At 42.0% G+C, this 17,392-nt stretch overlaps 1 protein-coding gene across 3 annotated transcripts in view; it reads left to right on the top strand.

Moving 5' to 3' along the window:
- Positions 1-16,344, top strand: part of POLN (DNA polymerase nu) — a 315,827-nt gene extending 299,483 nt beyond the window's left edge. For all 3 annotated transcript variants that reach the window (XM_019526104.1, XM_019526103.1, XM_019526102.1), the window contains 2 exons: positions 13,275-13,336; positions 15,316-16,344. In XM_019526104.1, the coding sequence (XP_019381649.1) occupies positions 13,275-13,336; positions 15,316-15,384 (131 nt within the window). In that variant the 3' untranslated portion in view covers positions 15,385-16,344. The remainder of the gene's footprint in view (positions 1-13,274; positions 13,337-15,315) is intronic.
- Positions 16,345-17,392: the final 1,048 nt, after the last annotated feature.

The following is a 17,392-nucleotide window of genomic DNA, read 5'->3' as shown; positions in this document are numbered from 1 at the left end:
GTGGGTGGGTGGCATAGCTGACGCATGCTATGCTATGAAGCGTCTGACAAAGTGGGTGTGTAGCCAGGGCATAGTGGGTGGGTGTGGTTGTGCAGGCAGGGACTGGGTGGGTGGATGTGGATGTGGACCCAGAGGCAGAGTGCATGGGTGGGTGTGTTTGTGCAGCCAGGGGCAGAGTGGGTGGGTGTGCAGCCAGGGGCAGAGTGAGTGGGGGTGCATGTGTGTTTGTAGCATGAGTCCCACACACACACCTCGCCATACACGCACACCCCCCACATCCGCACCCCCTCACAGAGCCCAGGGCGAAACTCAGTAAGTGGCCCTCTGCCCAAAATAATTGCTCACCACTGGCTTACACAGCCAGCCCCAAAGGGTGAGTGGTGCGGGGCATGTAAACTCTCCCTGAAACGCTTTGTCATTCATGACAGGCAATTGCCTAGTATTTATCATAAAAATGAGCATTTCATGGCACTAAACATGCACAGCTACATTGTGTATTGTCACACACAGTTGCTACTAAGGCTGTGGAAACTTCTCCCATTGTGCATCTCTCCAAGCTAGCTATGCATATGCTGTCACCCTCCTGAATCTGTTATTCCAAATATGATAATTGTGTGAAATTCTGTAATATTTAATATGTCAGTAAACATACAGGGCCTTTTATAAAGCCACTGGTCTCATTTCTAGCTGTAACCTTGTTGATGTCCCAACAGGTAAAAGACTAATACTTAATATTTTTTGTTACTGAATCAAGAAACAATTTTCTACATCTGAAATAAGGTCACCCATTTTTGCTGTGAGGTAGTAGATTTTGGAGTCAGCTTCTCATTGAAAGACGCACTAGTGGCACAAACTCACGGTATTTTTAGGGTAATTTCTTTGTTTACAAAATGTACAGAGGTCACACTTTATATGCAGGCAACTCCTCTTCACAAAAACCTCAGCTAAAGTGTAAATTCCCCACTCATCTAATCTATTCTCTTGAGGTTTTTTGTCTCCTGGAATCATACTGCTTAAACACTGTTGGTGTATCTGCACTGCATTGTAGTACAGGGATACCCAAACTATTTTGGGTGTTGGAAACAGCATAACCAAGGGAACACGAAATTCTGCCAGACTAATTTACCTTCTTCCTTAAGTTCTCTAATGTCATAATACTTACTATTGCTGTGGAAATTAAGAGTCCCTGTACTAAGTGACTAAAACATCTCTGTCATGCTAAGCTCTCCCAGAAAACCTGGGGAAAGATTTTTTCTTGTCAAAACACTAGTTTGCAGAAGAATGATGCAGAGAAGGCTGAAGTTTTTAATTCATTTTTTATTTCAGTCTTCATAAATAAAGTCAGCTACCATATGATGAGTGCAGTTGGTAGCAAAGATAAGGAAGAAGACAAACAGCCTAAAGTAGTGGAAGAACAGGTTAGGGATTACTTAGAGAAGCTAGATATTTTTCAACTAAGCAGGGACCAATGGGATACACTCTAAGGCATTGAAAGAATTGCCTGAGGTAATTTAGGGCCATTGGCTATCTTTTCTGAGAACTCATGGAGGTCAGATGAGTTCCTGGATGATTGGCAAAGGGCAAATATAGTACTCATCTTTAAGAAAGGGAAGAAGGAGGATCTAGGAAACTAAAGATAAGTCAATCTGACTTCCATAGCTGGAAAGAACATGGAGCAAGTCCTCAAGGAATCTGTTGTCAGTGGTGATGCATAGGGGCTACATGGGGGTGCTGGTGCACCCCCTGACCGGCTGCACTTGCTGCTTAGGCGATGGGCGGGGGGGGCAGGCAGGAGTGCTGGTGCCCCCTCTGCAAGCGCTGGCCAGGGAGTGGAGTGTTGCACTCCTTTGCACTTCTGGAAGTGGCTGCAGCGATCAGCCACAGCGATTGGCCACGGGGGACCACCCCCCGGTTGCTGACTGGTTGCTGGGGGGGCATGTGCTCCCTCCTTTCCCCCCGCTTCAAGGCAGCCACCAGTTGCCCATGTCTGTTGTGAATCACCTAAAGGAAAACAAGAATATCAGGAATAATCATCATGGATTGGCAAAGAGCAAGTAATGCCTGACCAACCTGATTTTCTTCTCTGATAGAGTGACAGGCTCTATGAATGACACAATATACCTTGTGGATGTGATATACCTTGACTTTAGCAAGGCCTTCGACAGTCTCCTGCAACATTCTCATTAATAAAATAAGAAAATACCACAGTACTCAGTGGGTGTGTAAACATGAGGTGCTACTGTGCAGTCGTTACTGCACATTTATTTAGTACTTGTATTAACTAATACTAAATAAATGCGCAGTAACCAGTAGTGCTGGTGAACGTCTTTTAGGTGACATGGTAGCCTAATAATACTGTGCAGTAGTGTATTAGCACTGTCCATGCTGTGATGCATTACTACAGAGTATTTTTCAGCTACTGCGCAGTCAGCGTGTCATGTAGACACACCCAGTGAGTAGTCCTCAATGGCTCAATGTCAAGTGGGGGTCCTCAGCGGTCTGTTCTGAGTCTGGTATTGTTTAACATTTGCATTAGTATTATGAATGATGGGTTTGAGTGTACACTTAGCAAATTTGTGGATGACACCGAGTTCGGTGAACTTGCTGACAATTTTGGAGGGTAGGGCTAAGATCCAAAATGAAGTGGATAGACTAGAAAAATGGTCTGCAATCCACCAAATGCAATCAAATAAGGACAAGTACAAAGTCCTGCACTTGGAATGGAATAACTGGATGCACAAATACAGGCTAGGGAATCATTGGCTAAGCTGCAGTGCTACAGAGAAGGACCTGGCGGTTACAGTGGACCTTGAGCTGAATATGAACCAACAGTGTAGTGTGCTCTTGTTGCAAAAGAAGACAACAGCATAATGGGTTGTATTAACAGGAATATCATTTGCAAAGCAAGGGAAGTAATTCTTCCTCTCTTCAGCACTTGTGAGGCCTTACCTGGAGTACTGCAACCAATTTTGGACCCCACACTTCAAGGATGTGGAAAGATTGGGAAGAAACCAGTGGAGAAGAACAGAAAGTATTAGAATTCTGGGATGCATGGTTTTTGAGGAAAGGCTGCAAAAACTAGGATTATTTGGTCTGCAGAAGAAAAGACTAAAGATGGATTTGATAACAATCTTCAGATATTCTACATACCAGAGGGGCAATTATAAAGAGGTTGGAATAAGCCTTTTCTCTGTTGCTGTAGGGAACAGGACTAGGAGCAATGGCCTCAAACTGACTGCAAGGGTAGATAAGCATCGGAACAAGCTGCGTAGAGAAGTTGTAACATCTCCATCCCTGGAAACCAAGGGATGATGCAGGTACTGTTGTTGGCTTAGACCCCAGTATCGCACTAAGGTTCTCTGTCTCCAGTCTTGATCCCACAGGAAGAGAGCAAGCAGGACAGTTTTTCAACAGAGTTCTCTGTCTTTCCAGGGAAATGGTATGGAGATACTGTCAGTTTCTAAGCAGTTTATCTTCTGTGTTAAATACTGTGTAAATGGACAACAGACTCATTAGCATGAGTGTGAAGCTGTCCATCTTACATTTTTCCATGTATTTTAAGGAACTACAAATCAACATAATAGATAAACATCAGTGAAGATCAGTAGGACTTGTCCTTCTAAGTCACTCATAGCTTTTGAAAATCTATCGGTAGCTGTCATCTCGTGGCTTGAAGACCTTATGCTTTCCTTTTTTCTCTTATTTTATTGCTGTTTTATTCAATGAAAATCCATGTACAGTGCAGTCTTGAGTATGCAAAGGTGTCTCAGTGCTTGGAAGTTTCATATTATGAGGTGTGCTAGCTCATAGGTGTCAGTCTGCAGAGCCTGCATCATAATAATCCAAGGACCAGTTTCAACTATATAGTCCTGTGGCTTGTCAGGAGAAGTCTAGGAGCTAAGATAGCACTTCGGAGAATGAATACAAAGAAGTCTGGAACTGGGTGAAAATCTTATATGATTAATAGTTTCAACTGGTTGCCAGGCCAGTGCTCTGTGCTATTTTATGAATCCCACACACACCATGTTGTTTCAGCAGATGTGGAGGGGAGTCAGAGTCAGAATACTTCAGTTTTTAATTTCCAGCTGTGCTTCCTATCTTGATAACCTCAGGTATCTGTCCCTAACAGTAGAAGGGGGATAACATAAGATCTACAGATGAAAATACATTGGAACCGAACATGATTATTATCTATTGCAGGGATCTCTGCCTAACATATTGCATCCTCTTACCTGTGCTTCATTGAGCTTTGTTAAAATAATTCATGATACTATAACTGTCTACACCAGGGGTGCTCAATGTTTTTTCCCGGTGGGCTGGCTGGGCAGTGCCTGGTCTAGCCTCAGGCCAGGTGGTAGTTTTGATCCAGTGCCCAGAGCTGGCATGGTGGACACCTTCTGGCCAAGTGGAGGAGGGGGGGGGCAACCTGGCTCTGCAGGGGGAAAGGGGCTTCATCTGGCCATTCAGGGGTGGGGGTGGGGAAGGCAAAGGGAGGAGGAGGAACATGACATGACCCCGTGGGGGGACGGGAGTGTGACCTGACCCCAACCCAGCCCCACAGGGGAAAGGGGGCATGGCCCAGCCCCACCCGACCCCCCCAGGGGAAGGGGGTGTGATCTGGGGAGAAGAGGGCCTGGCCTGGCCCCAGTCAGGTTTTGCAGGGAGAAGTGGGTGTGGTTTGGCTCTGACGGGGGGGTTTAGGTTTGGGAATTTGGCAGGGGGGAGGGTGACTCTATTAATGGCCACTGCTTTCTCACTGCCAAATTTCTTGACCCATGGGGAGTGCTGCAGGCCAGATGAACGGCTCCGCAGAGCAGAGGTGGAGCACCCCTGCTCTACACTCTTCTAAGGCCGTAGTAATTAGAGCATGAGAATTGCACCAACATCCTAACCTGCCTTCCCCCTCCCGTGAAATACATAATCCACTCTAAGGCTTTTCAAGCCATACACTTAAATAAGATTATATTTCCTTTTTTTCCCCTCAGTAACAATTTTCAGTATTTAAGATGGAGCATGTCACTCGTCAAACAATGATCTGAGTCTCCTTTATCTGACTCCTCCAAGCCTAACAGCAATATTTTAGCTAGTTCAAGGCAGAGTCAATCATAGGTTTTGAAAATTTATCACTGAAGCTCTCTATTTTGGGATGCCATTGTTAAAGTTTGTGGGTCAGCTGCACCAGAGTGCTCCTTGTCTCACCATGGGCCCTTCTCCAAGGGATAAGCCTGTTTTTATTCTCATCTCGGACTGCAACCCTGATATTCCTGCCACGTCTGATGGAACCACAAGGTTAGCAGCACCGGTTTCCCAACAACATTGCTTCCATCTAATCCTCCTTCTAGCATCTTCTTCAGGAACTGAGACCAACAACTTGTTCAGAACAGGGTATAATTTATTTATCCATGGAAACATTACAAGCAAAGAGATAAAAGGGCTAAAACAATAAAAACCTAAATTAATCTCCTCTGTAACTGGGTTCCTGACTGAAGCCCTCTTACTTGAGAAATCTTGCAGCTGGTAGTGATTATGGCCTGGTGGGAGGAAGAGATGCCCCATGCCAGCGGAGAGCCAATGGGGCTCGGCGCCCGGGGGTATGAAGAGGACGATGCCTAGGGAAAGTTGCCTTTGGGCACTACAGGACAAGAGAGGAGCTGTGGGGGGACTCTCCAGGAGAAGGATCCAAAAGGAGGGATCCACGATGCAGGATCAGCATGAGCCGAGGGACCCTGGAGCCTGGGACCGGCAAGCACATGCTCACCGCCTACAAGGAGTCTGCGGGAATGGTGATGAGTCCGGGGAAGCGCGGAGCCACAGCATGGGAAGAAGCTGCGGGTTTTTTTGCACTGGGACACTGTGAGGCAACTTGAAAGCTAAAGGGGGCGGGGGGTCACCAGCCCAGACCCCTGAAGAGACCCGACAAAGCACCCAGAACTCGAGGGGAAAGGGAAGCTGGGGCCGGGATATAGGAACCTGGCCGCAGGTGAATTCCTGAACCTGCACACTGGCACTGTACGTGGCAAAAGAGACTGGGCATCGCCCAGAACAAGCTGCTAATGGGGTAATTAGCGGTGGGGAGCTGAGACGCAAGAGAAGAAAGCAAACCCTTTTCCTCCCTTTTACTTCCTTTTGATTATGGGGAGCAGGCAAGGACTTGGATAAGACGGGGAAGCCCGGAGACACCCTATGCAGGGTGGAGGACTCAGACGGGACCCTGCGGGGAGTGATTGGGTGACACAGCTATAAGCAGGCGAGACACTTATTCTCACTTACTGTACCTATTGAGGTGCCGGGGATCCTCTTTGGAGCACAGGGGTGATCCCAGGAACAACCTTGTCGAGCTGCTGCTGCCCATCTGGTTCTTTGTAAAAGAAAGAATAAAAAAGCACCTAGATTATGAAATAGACCAAGCGTGGTCCTTCCGCAGGTACTAATCATTGCAACACCTCTTCCCTCCCCATTTCTTTAATAAGGTTGAAGTTGTGGCAGGTGAGAACCAGGGGATCAGGCGATACCCTCTGCGGACACGCTAACATCCTCTTACCTTGTTCTTTCCTTGTCTGCTTAGATTTGTTCCACTCATCCCATTCACCTTTTTGAGTCTGAAGTTAAGCCTGCATCTCTGCAGACCTTCTCTGTCCATGAATGCCTCTCAGTTGTCATGCCTTTATTTATTTCAGAGTTCCTTTGGTACCTTGGCTCTGGTCCAAACAGTTTTATGTATTTTCAGAGTGCATTAGAGGCAGCAGGGGTGGTCCATATTTGGTACATATGGGTTGTAGATGAACATGGTTTTTGATTGTCTACCATAATAACACATCGTTGTGTTTTAGCTAGCAACTAATTTGGAACCTACCTTGTGTCCTGCTGAGAGAGGCATATATAGCAGCTGATTTTTCTTGTAGTTTGGCTAAAAGTATCTGCAGTATATGATATTATACCCTAGCTACCTGCTGTACTTGAATTTGTGAGGAAAATATTTTCTTGACAAGAATGAACAGTTCCTTAGTATTGTGAGCATGTGCTGTATATTTGTCCACTTACCAGCAGAATCTCTCTTGTGTCTATCCTAGTCTTGAGTTCAGGATCCAAACTAGGGAGTACTTTGGCAAACATGTCTTGCTGTCCTAAATTATGGCTCATTTAGAAAATTCCTTGTATCAGCTAAAACATGGCATACACTCAACATTAATTCTCCAGCTGAAAAACCAGTGAAGATAGCAGTAGAACTAATGGGAAGTTCTTCAGCACAACGGGTTTCCATTGGAGAATGCCAATCTGGCCAAACCAGAACTTTCTGCAGAGATGGTTTGGTTTCAATGTTAAAAACTCTCAGGGTCACCATCACTGGTCACCATCTGCTGGATTTCTTTCCAGCTTATCTGTCTGGCTCATTGGCATTCTCAGTTTCCAAGCTTCCAGCTGATGGGGATCTGAGGGCCTGGAAGTCCTGGGAATGCCAGCTGTCACACTGGAGGGGGTTTCAAAATCCACAGGTCTGGGCAGTCAGCCCCAGTATTTCCCCTGGGATGCCAGGCTGAGGGGGAAAGGAGTCCAGGAGAGCTGGTTGTACTTTAAAGAAACCTTACTGAGGGCACAGGAAAAAAAATCCTGATGTGCAGGAAGAATAGCAGATGTTGCAAGCGACTGGCTGGGCTTAGCAGAGAACTCTTTGGTGATCTTAAACACAAAAAGGAAGTTTACAAGAAGTGGACACTTACACAAGCAACTTGGGAGGGATATAAGAATACTGCTCAGGCATGCAGGGATGAAGTCAGGATGGCCAAAGTACAATAGGAGTTGCAGCTGGCAAGGGATGTGAAGGATTTCTACAAGTATGTTATCAACAAGAGGAAGGTCAAGGACAGTGTGGGTCCCCTACTGAATGGGGGATGCAACCTAGTGACAGATGATGAGGAAAAGGCTGAAGTGCTCAATGCCTTTTTTTATCTTAGTCTTCATAGGCAAGGGCAGCTCCCCAGAATACTACACTGGGCAGCACAGTTTGGGGAGGAGGTGAGCAGCCCTCAGTGATGAAAGAACAGGTTGGGGACTATTTAGAAAAGCTGGGTGTGTACAAGTCTGTAGGGCTGGATGGAGTGTGTCTGAGGGTGCTAGGAGGGCTGACTGATGTGATTGGACTGGCCATTATCTTTGAAAACACATGGAGATCGGGAGAGGTCCCATGTGATTGGAAAAGGGCAAACATAGTGCCCATCTTTAAGAGAGGGAAGAAGGAGGATCCAGGGAACTACAGACCAGTCAGCCTCATCTCTGTCCCCAGTTAGGATGAATTCACCAAGGGCAAGTCATGCCTGAGCAACCTGATTGCCTTCATGATGAAATAACTGGCTTTGCAGATGTAGGGAAAGGAGTGGACATAATACACCTTGACTTTAGTAAGGCTTTTGATACTGTTTCCCACAGCATTATTGCAAGCAAGCTGAGGAAGTATGGATTGGATGAATGGACTGTAAAGTGGATAGAAAGCTGGCTGGACTGTCAGGCTCAATGGGTAGTAATCAAGTGGAGTGTGCCAGGGGTCAGTCCCGGGGCCAGTTTTGTTCAATATCTTCATTCACAATCTGGAAGATGGGGTGGGGAATGCACCCTCAGTAAGTTCACGGATAACACCAAGCTGGGGGAAGTAGTAGATATGCTGGAGAGTAGAGCTAGGATTCAGAAAGCACTATACAAATTGGAAGATTGAGCCAAAAGAAACCTCATGAGGTTCAACAAGGACAAGTGCAAAGTCCTGCACTTAGGATGGACGAATCCCATGCACCGGTACAGCAGCATTGCCAGGGGATCAAGGGAAGTGATTCTTCCTCTCTGTTCTGCGCTGGGGAGGCCACATCTGCATTCCTGTGTGCAGTTTTGGGCCCCCCACTATAGAAAGGATGTGGATAAATTGGAGAGAGTTCAGGGGAGGCAATGAAAATGGTTTGGGAGCTGGGGAGCATGACTTCTGAGGAGAGGCTGAGGGAACTGGGTGTATTTAGTTTGCAGAAGAGAAAACTAAGCGGGGATTTAATAGCAGCCTTCAACTACCTGAAGAGGGTTTTAAAAGAGGATGGAGCTGAACTGTTCTCAGTGGTGGCAGGTGCAATGGTCTCAAGTTGTAGCAAGGGCAGTTTATCTTGGATATTAGGAAAATCTTCCTCACCATTTTGGGGGGTGAAGCACTGGAACAGGTTACCTAGAGAGGTGGTGGAATCTGCATCTTTGGAGGTTTTTAAGGCCCAGCTCCACAAAACCCTGATTGGGATGATCTAGTTGGGGCTGGTCCTGTTTTGGGCAGGGGTTGGACTAGATAGCCTGCTGAGGTCCCTTCCAACCCTCATTTTGTATGATTCTATGTAGAGGCTTGTGTGATATTTTACAAGGGAAAACATTTTAAACAGAATTAATTGTTTCAAGTGAAAGAGAACCAACCCCCCTCCCCCCACGTGCATACACACAGGACAATGAGAAGAAAGTTAATTTTATTCTAAATCTCACTTAGTTTGAAGAGTCAAGATTTTGCCTTTGGTTATTGCAAGTCTAAAGTACAGTATCTTGGATTTTTAAAACAATTGGATGGGAATAAAAATGTTATGGATTACATCCAAATTTAATGAAATCAGCACTTAGCTAAAATTTGAGTCACTTAATGGGAAGCTTGCCAGCTACACAGGAAAGTGCACTTGTTCAAAAGAAGGCCTACATAATAAAGAGAGAGAGGATTTGGCCTTCAAAAAAAAGAGACTTTCACAGCCACCACCCAACAATCATAATGGGGCTCACTTGCCTTGGTAAAATTCTGGGCTCACGTTCTCAAGAATACAGGCTTTTGAACAGTTTCTTCAGTGCAGTAGGCATAGACAAGCTTTTGTTCCACATCAGGCATGCATGCCTTCTCTTTATGCCTATTTATACATTTTTCAATAAGTATATTTATCTTAATCATCACCAGAAAATCCTACTAGATGTTAACGTTTCAGTTCCTTCATGGTCTATTCCCCTTACCATCTCACTTTCACAGACTCTGCCAAATAATGACAGCATAAAATATTTTCAACATAACATGCCTAATGTTTCTGAAATATCAATGAATACTCAGTAATTTTGGACTGTAAGCCATGGGGGTTGAAAGATGTATTCATTTGAAAAGATAGAGGATAAGGAAAGTGAAGTGATGTGCAGTTGGGAGGGGAGGGGGTAAAGAATGGCCATCGTAGCAATATGTTTGCATGGTTACTTAGTTTAGGTCTTTTAGCACCAGATCTGGATATGTTCTGTAGATGCCTAAAAGGAATTCAGGTAGAAGTGGCCTCAGTTTCAGACAGCTTGTATTGCCCCCGCTCACAATGCTCAGTGACTCCCTCCTATATTTTGGTCTTCAAAGATCCAAAGGCCTCTAGGTTTGGACTTTTGAGAACGCTCAGAAATGGTCTAGTTCAATAACTTAAAATGATCCAGTTCAATAACTGAGGCATCTAACTCCTGCCCTAGCTCTGTTGAAATCCAGATTAAGTACCTCCCTAGCATCAAGTCTCCAGAAGGATCTGACCTGTTAGTCATGCTCAGAGCACACCTGGCTCACATCAGCAACATCGAGTGTAGCTCAACGTTGACAACGGTGGAGCCCAAAGAAAGTGTGAGATCTGTGGTTTAAGTCTTCCTCAGGCTGGAGAGACTCAAACGCACATTGCTTGCCCTAACCATCACGTTATAGAATAGTCTGGATGGCAGCATCCTCAAGTCTTGCAGCTGAAGCTGGGGAAACTGTGCAACCAAGAACGGAAGACTCATGAGGCCAACAGGAAAACAATTAAGAGGGCAGGATTCAGTAGCCTAATAGTTTGGGCGCTCAGTGGAGGAGAGGGGAAGATCTGGGTTCTGGTCCATGCTGCTAGGCTCTTTCCTGCTTTTAATGGACAGCCATCTAGCATAAAACACACAAACAGTGCTAGGAGTTCTGCTTTGCAGCCAGTTTTCTTTTGGGAAGTGAGAGATGTGGGCTTGAATCCTTACAGGCTGTGGTGATCAGCATCCTGGGCAAGCATTCTGTCCATTAAGTTACTATGGGAAAAGTGGTCATTGCCAACACCAGTCGGTTAGACGCCTGAGCTGAGAAGAGGAGCAAAGGATTCTGGATCCTAGTAGAACACATGCTCAAAGGAGACCCTGTTTCCTATAGGTTACATCCCCACATACTCTGTATGCACTTGAACCTAGTAGTGCAAGAGTAATGTTTTAGACATGTTTGTCTAGAAATTAAGTGATAGGCAAAACCATCTTAGGTTGGCATCTTTTATTGGACCAACTATGTAGTTGGACTAAAATTAGACAAGCTTTATCCTGATGAGGAATGTCTTGTATTCAAAAGCTTATCTCACTGTATCCCAATGACAGTTCAATAAAAGATATTACCCTAAGAAGTTTTTAAACCTGGTCAAATTGGAATGCTTTCCTGAGTCAAGGTGCCTAAGTTTTAACATTGTAATGCCTTAGTGTGAGTACTTTCATGACCAAATTACATCTGGCCCTTAACTATTAAGGGTTTATTTATGTTGCTTTATTATGCATAAAAGGTAAGAGTTAATTAGTATTGATTTATTTTTTGTGAGTTTTACAAAATGAATTTTCAAGAGGAGAGCTAAAACCAGAGCGGATATGGTGAACAGAACTTTTCTCAGCTGACATTAAGTGTTTAATTTAATAAAACAGTTACATAGAAAGATATCTTTAAATTAAGTGAAGGGCATTACTACAATGCTGGTTGGACTTTTTGGCCAGTGCAAAAAAAAAAAAGGCCAGTGCAAAAAAGAGATGAGCAGAATTAAGTGAAGGAGAAGCCATGATTTTAGATCAAGCAGTCTCTGGAGGCTTTTTAAATAGGCGATCAAAATGAATGAGGAACCAATAGATATGTTTAAGTATATGGGAGCCTTGAACTGCACATTTTATCAGTCTAAACAAAAACCAGGGAGCAACTTTCTGTGCATGCTGGAGTCTTGTCTTTAAAATTCAAATTAGGGATGGTAATAGGGCAAGATGTTAAAATGCGTATGGTGGGAACAGCTTAAGCATAAGTTAATATTTCACTAGAAGTCGTCTGAAGTAGTGATGCGTGTAGACAATGTTGTTGAGTTATTAGGCAAAATTTTAAAAAATGGAAGACATCAGAGGAGGTTTCAGGATCTATAAATATAATAAACAATCTAAAATGCAGAGTCAGGTTCTCAACTGGCATAAATTGGCACAACTCCACTGAGGATTTGCTGGTGTCTAACAAGAATCTATTGAGACTGGGTAATGAGGAATAGCTCCTTCCACTATGAAACCTTTGAGATTTAGGGACTGGGCAAAATCAAATATAGCATTAACAAATGTGTTACACCATTAATACATTGAGTCATTATCAGATGATTAATAATTGATCAAGATCTGGAAAAGCAAATTTTCCCTGAATGAGTAGAAAGGAAATTAATTGTTTTATAAGAGATTTGAACAAAATGCTGACAGTTATTATGTTAAGCAGAAGACGTTTGCCATATGGTATCAAGCAAATGTCTTGGAGTCTGACACTTAGATATGTAACTTTAATAGCCTGAGCTATCCAGTTAAGTTCTCATAAATCATAGTAAAATATTAGCATTTAGATTCTTAATAGTTTAATTATCCCACACAGAGTCTTGTGTATCTGTCCTTAGTCTCTGAAGTCCATACAATAGGTAGCTTCAATCTATCTTAGATTTTCTATTGTGGTTTGATTAATGATCAGTGGTCATGTTTCGTTTGTTTTGGAACCTGTTTTTAAGGCCTTGTAAGAAGTTTCCCTTATTTAAAATTTTACCAAACTTATTCAGGCAAGAAATGCCAGACTGTAGGGTTGAGAATTGCAGCAATTGGACCTTTCTACATTGATGTAAAAGGTCTCTCAGATGTGCCCCCCTTTCATTTTTCTGGTGTTTCAAGTTTCAAAAAATATTTTTAAATTACACACATTATAAATATTAAAACATTTTCCTTTATTTTTTCTTTCAGATGATTAATTGCTTATAAACTGAATATTATTTTTATTTAAAAAGTACCAAATCTCTTTCACAGCATAATGATTTCCACTTTTTTTTCTTTTTGACATACAAGAACAATCTGAGCAATTAGGAGTGGGTACATTAAGCAGTGTTAGGCAAAGAAGTATTATGCAACATATTTTTTGTTTTCTATATGCAAGTTCTAATTAAGATGTTAAAGCTGTATGTACTTAAACTTCTTTAACTGTATTTTAGCACTTGTAAAAAGAACAATGGAATCTCTGCCACAAATCAAAGCCTTAGAAATGCCACTGAAGGTATGGAAAATTGTGAATTGAATTACATTTATGCTAGTGATTCCATCATATTGGCTCCTGTAGGGTATAGTCAATCACTTTTAGTGCAGCCAGTGCTGAATATAGTAACACTATCACCTCCCATGTCTTGCATCTAATACTGATGTTGATGCTTCCCAAAATTGCATTAATCTCTGTCTTTTTTTTTTTTTTAGCTGTGTCACATGGCTTACTCGTGTTGTTTGTGACCTATCAAAACCCCAAGATCCTTTTCCATAGTGCTGCCACTGAGTCAGTTATCACTCATTTCATAATTGTTTTTGATTATTCTTTTCTAGGTTTAGTACATTGCAGAAATTGCATATAAAAAAGTTTAAAGTATATTAAAGTTACAAAATTCATAAGTTAAAAGTTCATAACTATAACTGAAATATTGGGAAATGCCAGAGATCAGCAAGCCCCAGCACAGTTACTTAAGTTACCCTTTTCAATGCAAAGACAAGAGGGTTGGGATTTGGAGTGTCAATGAAATTAAAAGTTAACAAGTTTATAATTGGTAAATAGATTATTGGAATTTAGAAGGGCAGGTACTTAACCAGATAATGAGAACAACTGGTTACAAAAGTGTAGGGTATAAATCATGTTCAGGGCATAAGCTTACTGCTAGCTGACAGATGTTAAGAAAATGCCTATGTAAGCAAAATGTTCCACACCTGCCAACTACAGTTTATTCCACCTCTCTCTGAAGTATCTGGGAATAGACGTTGTCAGAGACAAGAAATCGGACTAGGCAGACTTTTGACCCGATCAAATACAGCAGAGTCTAGAATGGAATTGCAAATTCCAAGGTTAATGACTAGTAACTTTTCAACTAGTGAAAGAAAATCAATCTTTGGACAATAGTATAGTCAGTATATTCCATTCATTGCAACAACCTATTTAAAACCAATACGGATCGCTGGGTTTTTAAAAGATTAGGAGTATTTCATGACCAAGGATAACATTTACAGATATATGGAGGAGATTGATTATCTATATTTTAAACAAACCTTCTGTGGAGATCAGGAAGACATTTTTCTCCATGCAGAATGCATATTTGGCTATATGCATTCTGAAGGTATTTCACCCTCACCTGAATCATCAGATATGGATCAGTGGCAATGGCCAGATATTAAATTTGATGGTGGATTCAGTAGAGTAAATCCTGAGTTCATTAAAACAAGAATCTGTGTTGTTGTTAAGATTTGTTTTCATCTCCTCCATATAATGAGGATAATGCTCCTGGGATTGGCATGATGAAGATGATTAACGGTTTTTGTAAAATGCCTCCGCTCTGCTTATGTGCATACCTAACTTCTATTTCATAGTTATCCAAATGGTCTTTTAATATGAATATTATCCATTTAATACGGAGAAGGAGGTGTCACTGAAGTACAGTGCACACATTCATAGTGGAGAGAGACTCCTCTTTTTTTTTTGCTGAGAGAAAGTATGCCTTATCTTTGAAGTGGCTTTTTCCAAAATGTACAGTCTCTGTTACTGAGGCAGCTTTCATGTCAGAAAACCTTTATTCCTGGAACAGAGAACTAGTGATTGCAAATTAAATTTTAAAAAGAAAAATGTGATAAAGTACAGTATATTTATGATATTGTTGTCAATGTTGTTGATCATAAACACTGTAGTATTGGCATCTGCTATGAATAGGGCTATAAAACAATGTGAAAACTGTTTTGGTTTGGGGCATTTGCACATTCAGGGGTTTTCTTTGAGTCCAGTGAAACATATGAGCATGTCCAAAGGAAAAACATAGCCCAAAAGGTTATAGCGTTTTAGTTAGGAATTAATTACAGCAGTAATTAAACAAGTTATAGGGGTTTAAGATATTTCAGATGAGTTAGGCTTATAGCCTCAATTTTTATCAGACTCTAATAGGAAAAGCAATAGTAATAATAATCTTGCTCTATGTGATTGACTTGTTTGTTTTTAAATCTTATTGACAGGTCCCCTTGAAAGTGATTCTCACCACTGGAAAATCATGGGGATGTATGACAGAATTACGGGAGATGTAAACCAGCCATCAGGGACCGTATTCAATACCCGCACACCTCATTGGCCTATGCTGATTCCTCACTGAATCACTAGGCAACAGCTCTGCAGGATCTTTCATAAGCACCTAATACTCTGCATGTGAATTTTTTTCTTCATTTTGTCTGTAGCCCTAGGCAACAGCAGTAAGATAAAACTGGATTTTACCAGTTCATTGTGATTCTTTTAGCCAAGGTAACCAGCAGGGAGCTGCTTTTGTTCAGAGCTAAATTACTACATGTAAGAAATGAAGCAAGACAATATTAACCCTTCAGGGAGCATAACATTCATCTAATTCATAGACACAGGCTTAACATTAAATATTTTGTCAGATGCTTCTATGAATGCAAGATAACTGAAAATCCTGCCAACGATACAGTTTTAAATATATCAGTAGTTGCTCCGCCGTTACATTCAGCATTCTAGCTGATAATGTTTGAGCAAGGTGTCCATTTGCTTCTTACCAGGTTTCTTACAGGCCCCAAATGAGCAAATGTCCAAAGCCAAAATCGTTTATAAAGTATTGATGACATCTTCCACAGATCTAGGAAAGCTTTCTTCAGAAGCAAATTATTTTTGAATCTTAAACTGTCTGTAAGTGTTTTAATAAGAACAAATAGACAGATATTGGATGCTTTAGACTTTTTTGAAAACCCTGTTTCTGGTTAGGCATGGTTATCTTTAAATGCAAGTTACATGCAGTAAACCAGTCATATGCTAGGGTGTTAATGGGGACTGTAACAGACATATTTGCCTAATTTATTATTTAAGCTACAGATCTATCGATAAGTATTTGTTTATCATAAAGTCTATTTATGGTTTAAAGTCGTATGGTTTTATGGTTTAAAGTACGTTTGACTTGTTTTTATGTTTTAATGTTTTGTTATTGATATTTTAGTTTTATTTGGTCCTGTTTAATAAATGAGAAGTTTATTGTAGCATTACGTAAAGCCTTGTCCCTCTTTATTCTTCTGGGAGCTACAGCCCCTCTAACCTAACTGGAAATTGAGGACGTATATGGAGTCTTCCAAGATATGCTTAGTACTTCACAGGATTTGGCCTCAAACGACAGAAGCTTCAGTTTTAAACCCCTTGTTTTTGTAGCTGTTTTACTTTGAATCATTAAAATTAAACCATTTTGCATAGTGCAGAAAGATTAAACTGTGATGCATAGTAAGCTGTTCATTTTCATTTTTATCTTGCTACATATTAATCATGCTTAACTTGTCAGCCAAAATGAGTCAGTTGTTGTTTCTAAAAACTGATTCTACCAGTTTTAAAATTAGCAGCTGGCATGTACACAATGTTAGAGCCTTCTACACTGTAATTACGGGCCACATCCTTGGCTGAGGTAAATCAGCACAGCTCTGCTGACTTTTATGGTCCTTTGCCAGTTTACACAGGCTGAGGATCTGGCTCTTTATTTTCAACAGCAAGAAAGAAGTTGTGCCAATTTTCTTCTCCTTTGTGCTGGGTACAGATTGATTATTTTTATATACATTTGATATGCAGTACAACTTTACATGATGCACTATGAATGAATTGTCAGACATTCAGTTGGTAATAGAACAGCAAGGTCTGTTTCAGTTAAAGTCTTCCTGTGCATCTCCAGTTAACTCTGTATGCCATTTTTGGCATCCTCATAGCACAATGCAATGTCACATATAGTTATTTGAGCTCTTTTGGGGGCTGGAAGCTGTATGGTCCCATTGGTGTGGCATATTGTGCCCAAGCTAATAGAACCTACTTCTCAGGGCAGCTAATTAGCATGGGGAATCATAGAGAAGTCGGGCTGGAAGGGACCTCCACAGGCACCTAGTCCAGCCCCCTGCTTGAGCCAGGATCATCCTATCCAAACCATCCTATACAAATGTTCTGTGCTAACACAGGTCTGCTGCTTCTAATGCCCAGCTAGCTTAAGAACTTGCTCTCTCTGTGCTATTGCCATACAGATATATCCTTGGGATGCACATTTTTGAGCTGGGTTCTATG

This window comes from Gavialis gangeticus, unplaced genomic scaffold (genome assembly GCF_001723915.1).
Source record: "Gavialis gangeticus isolate Ggan-Ray unplaced genomic scaffold, GavGan_comp1, whole genome shotgun sequence".
Taxonomy (NCBI): Eukaryota; Metazoa; Chordata; order Crocodylia; family Gavialidae; genus Gavialis; species Gavialis gangeticus.
Note: the sequence above shows the minus strand (reverse complement) of the source record. Positions and strands in the feature narration are given on the sequence as shown.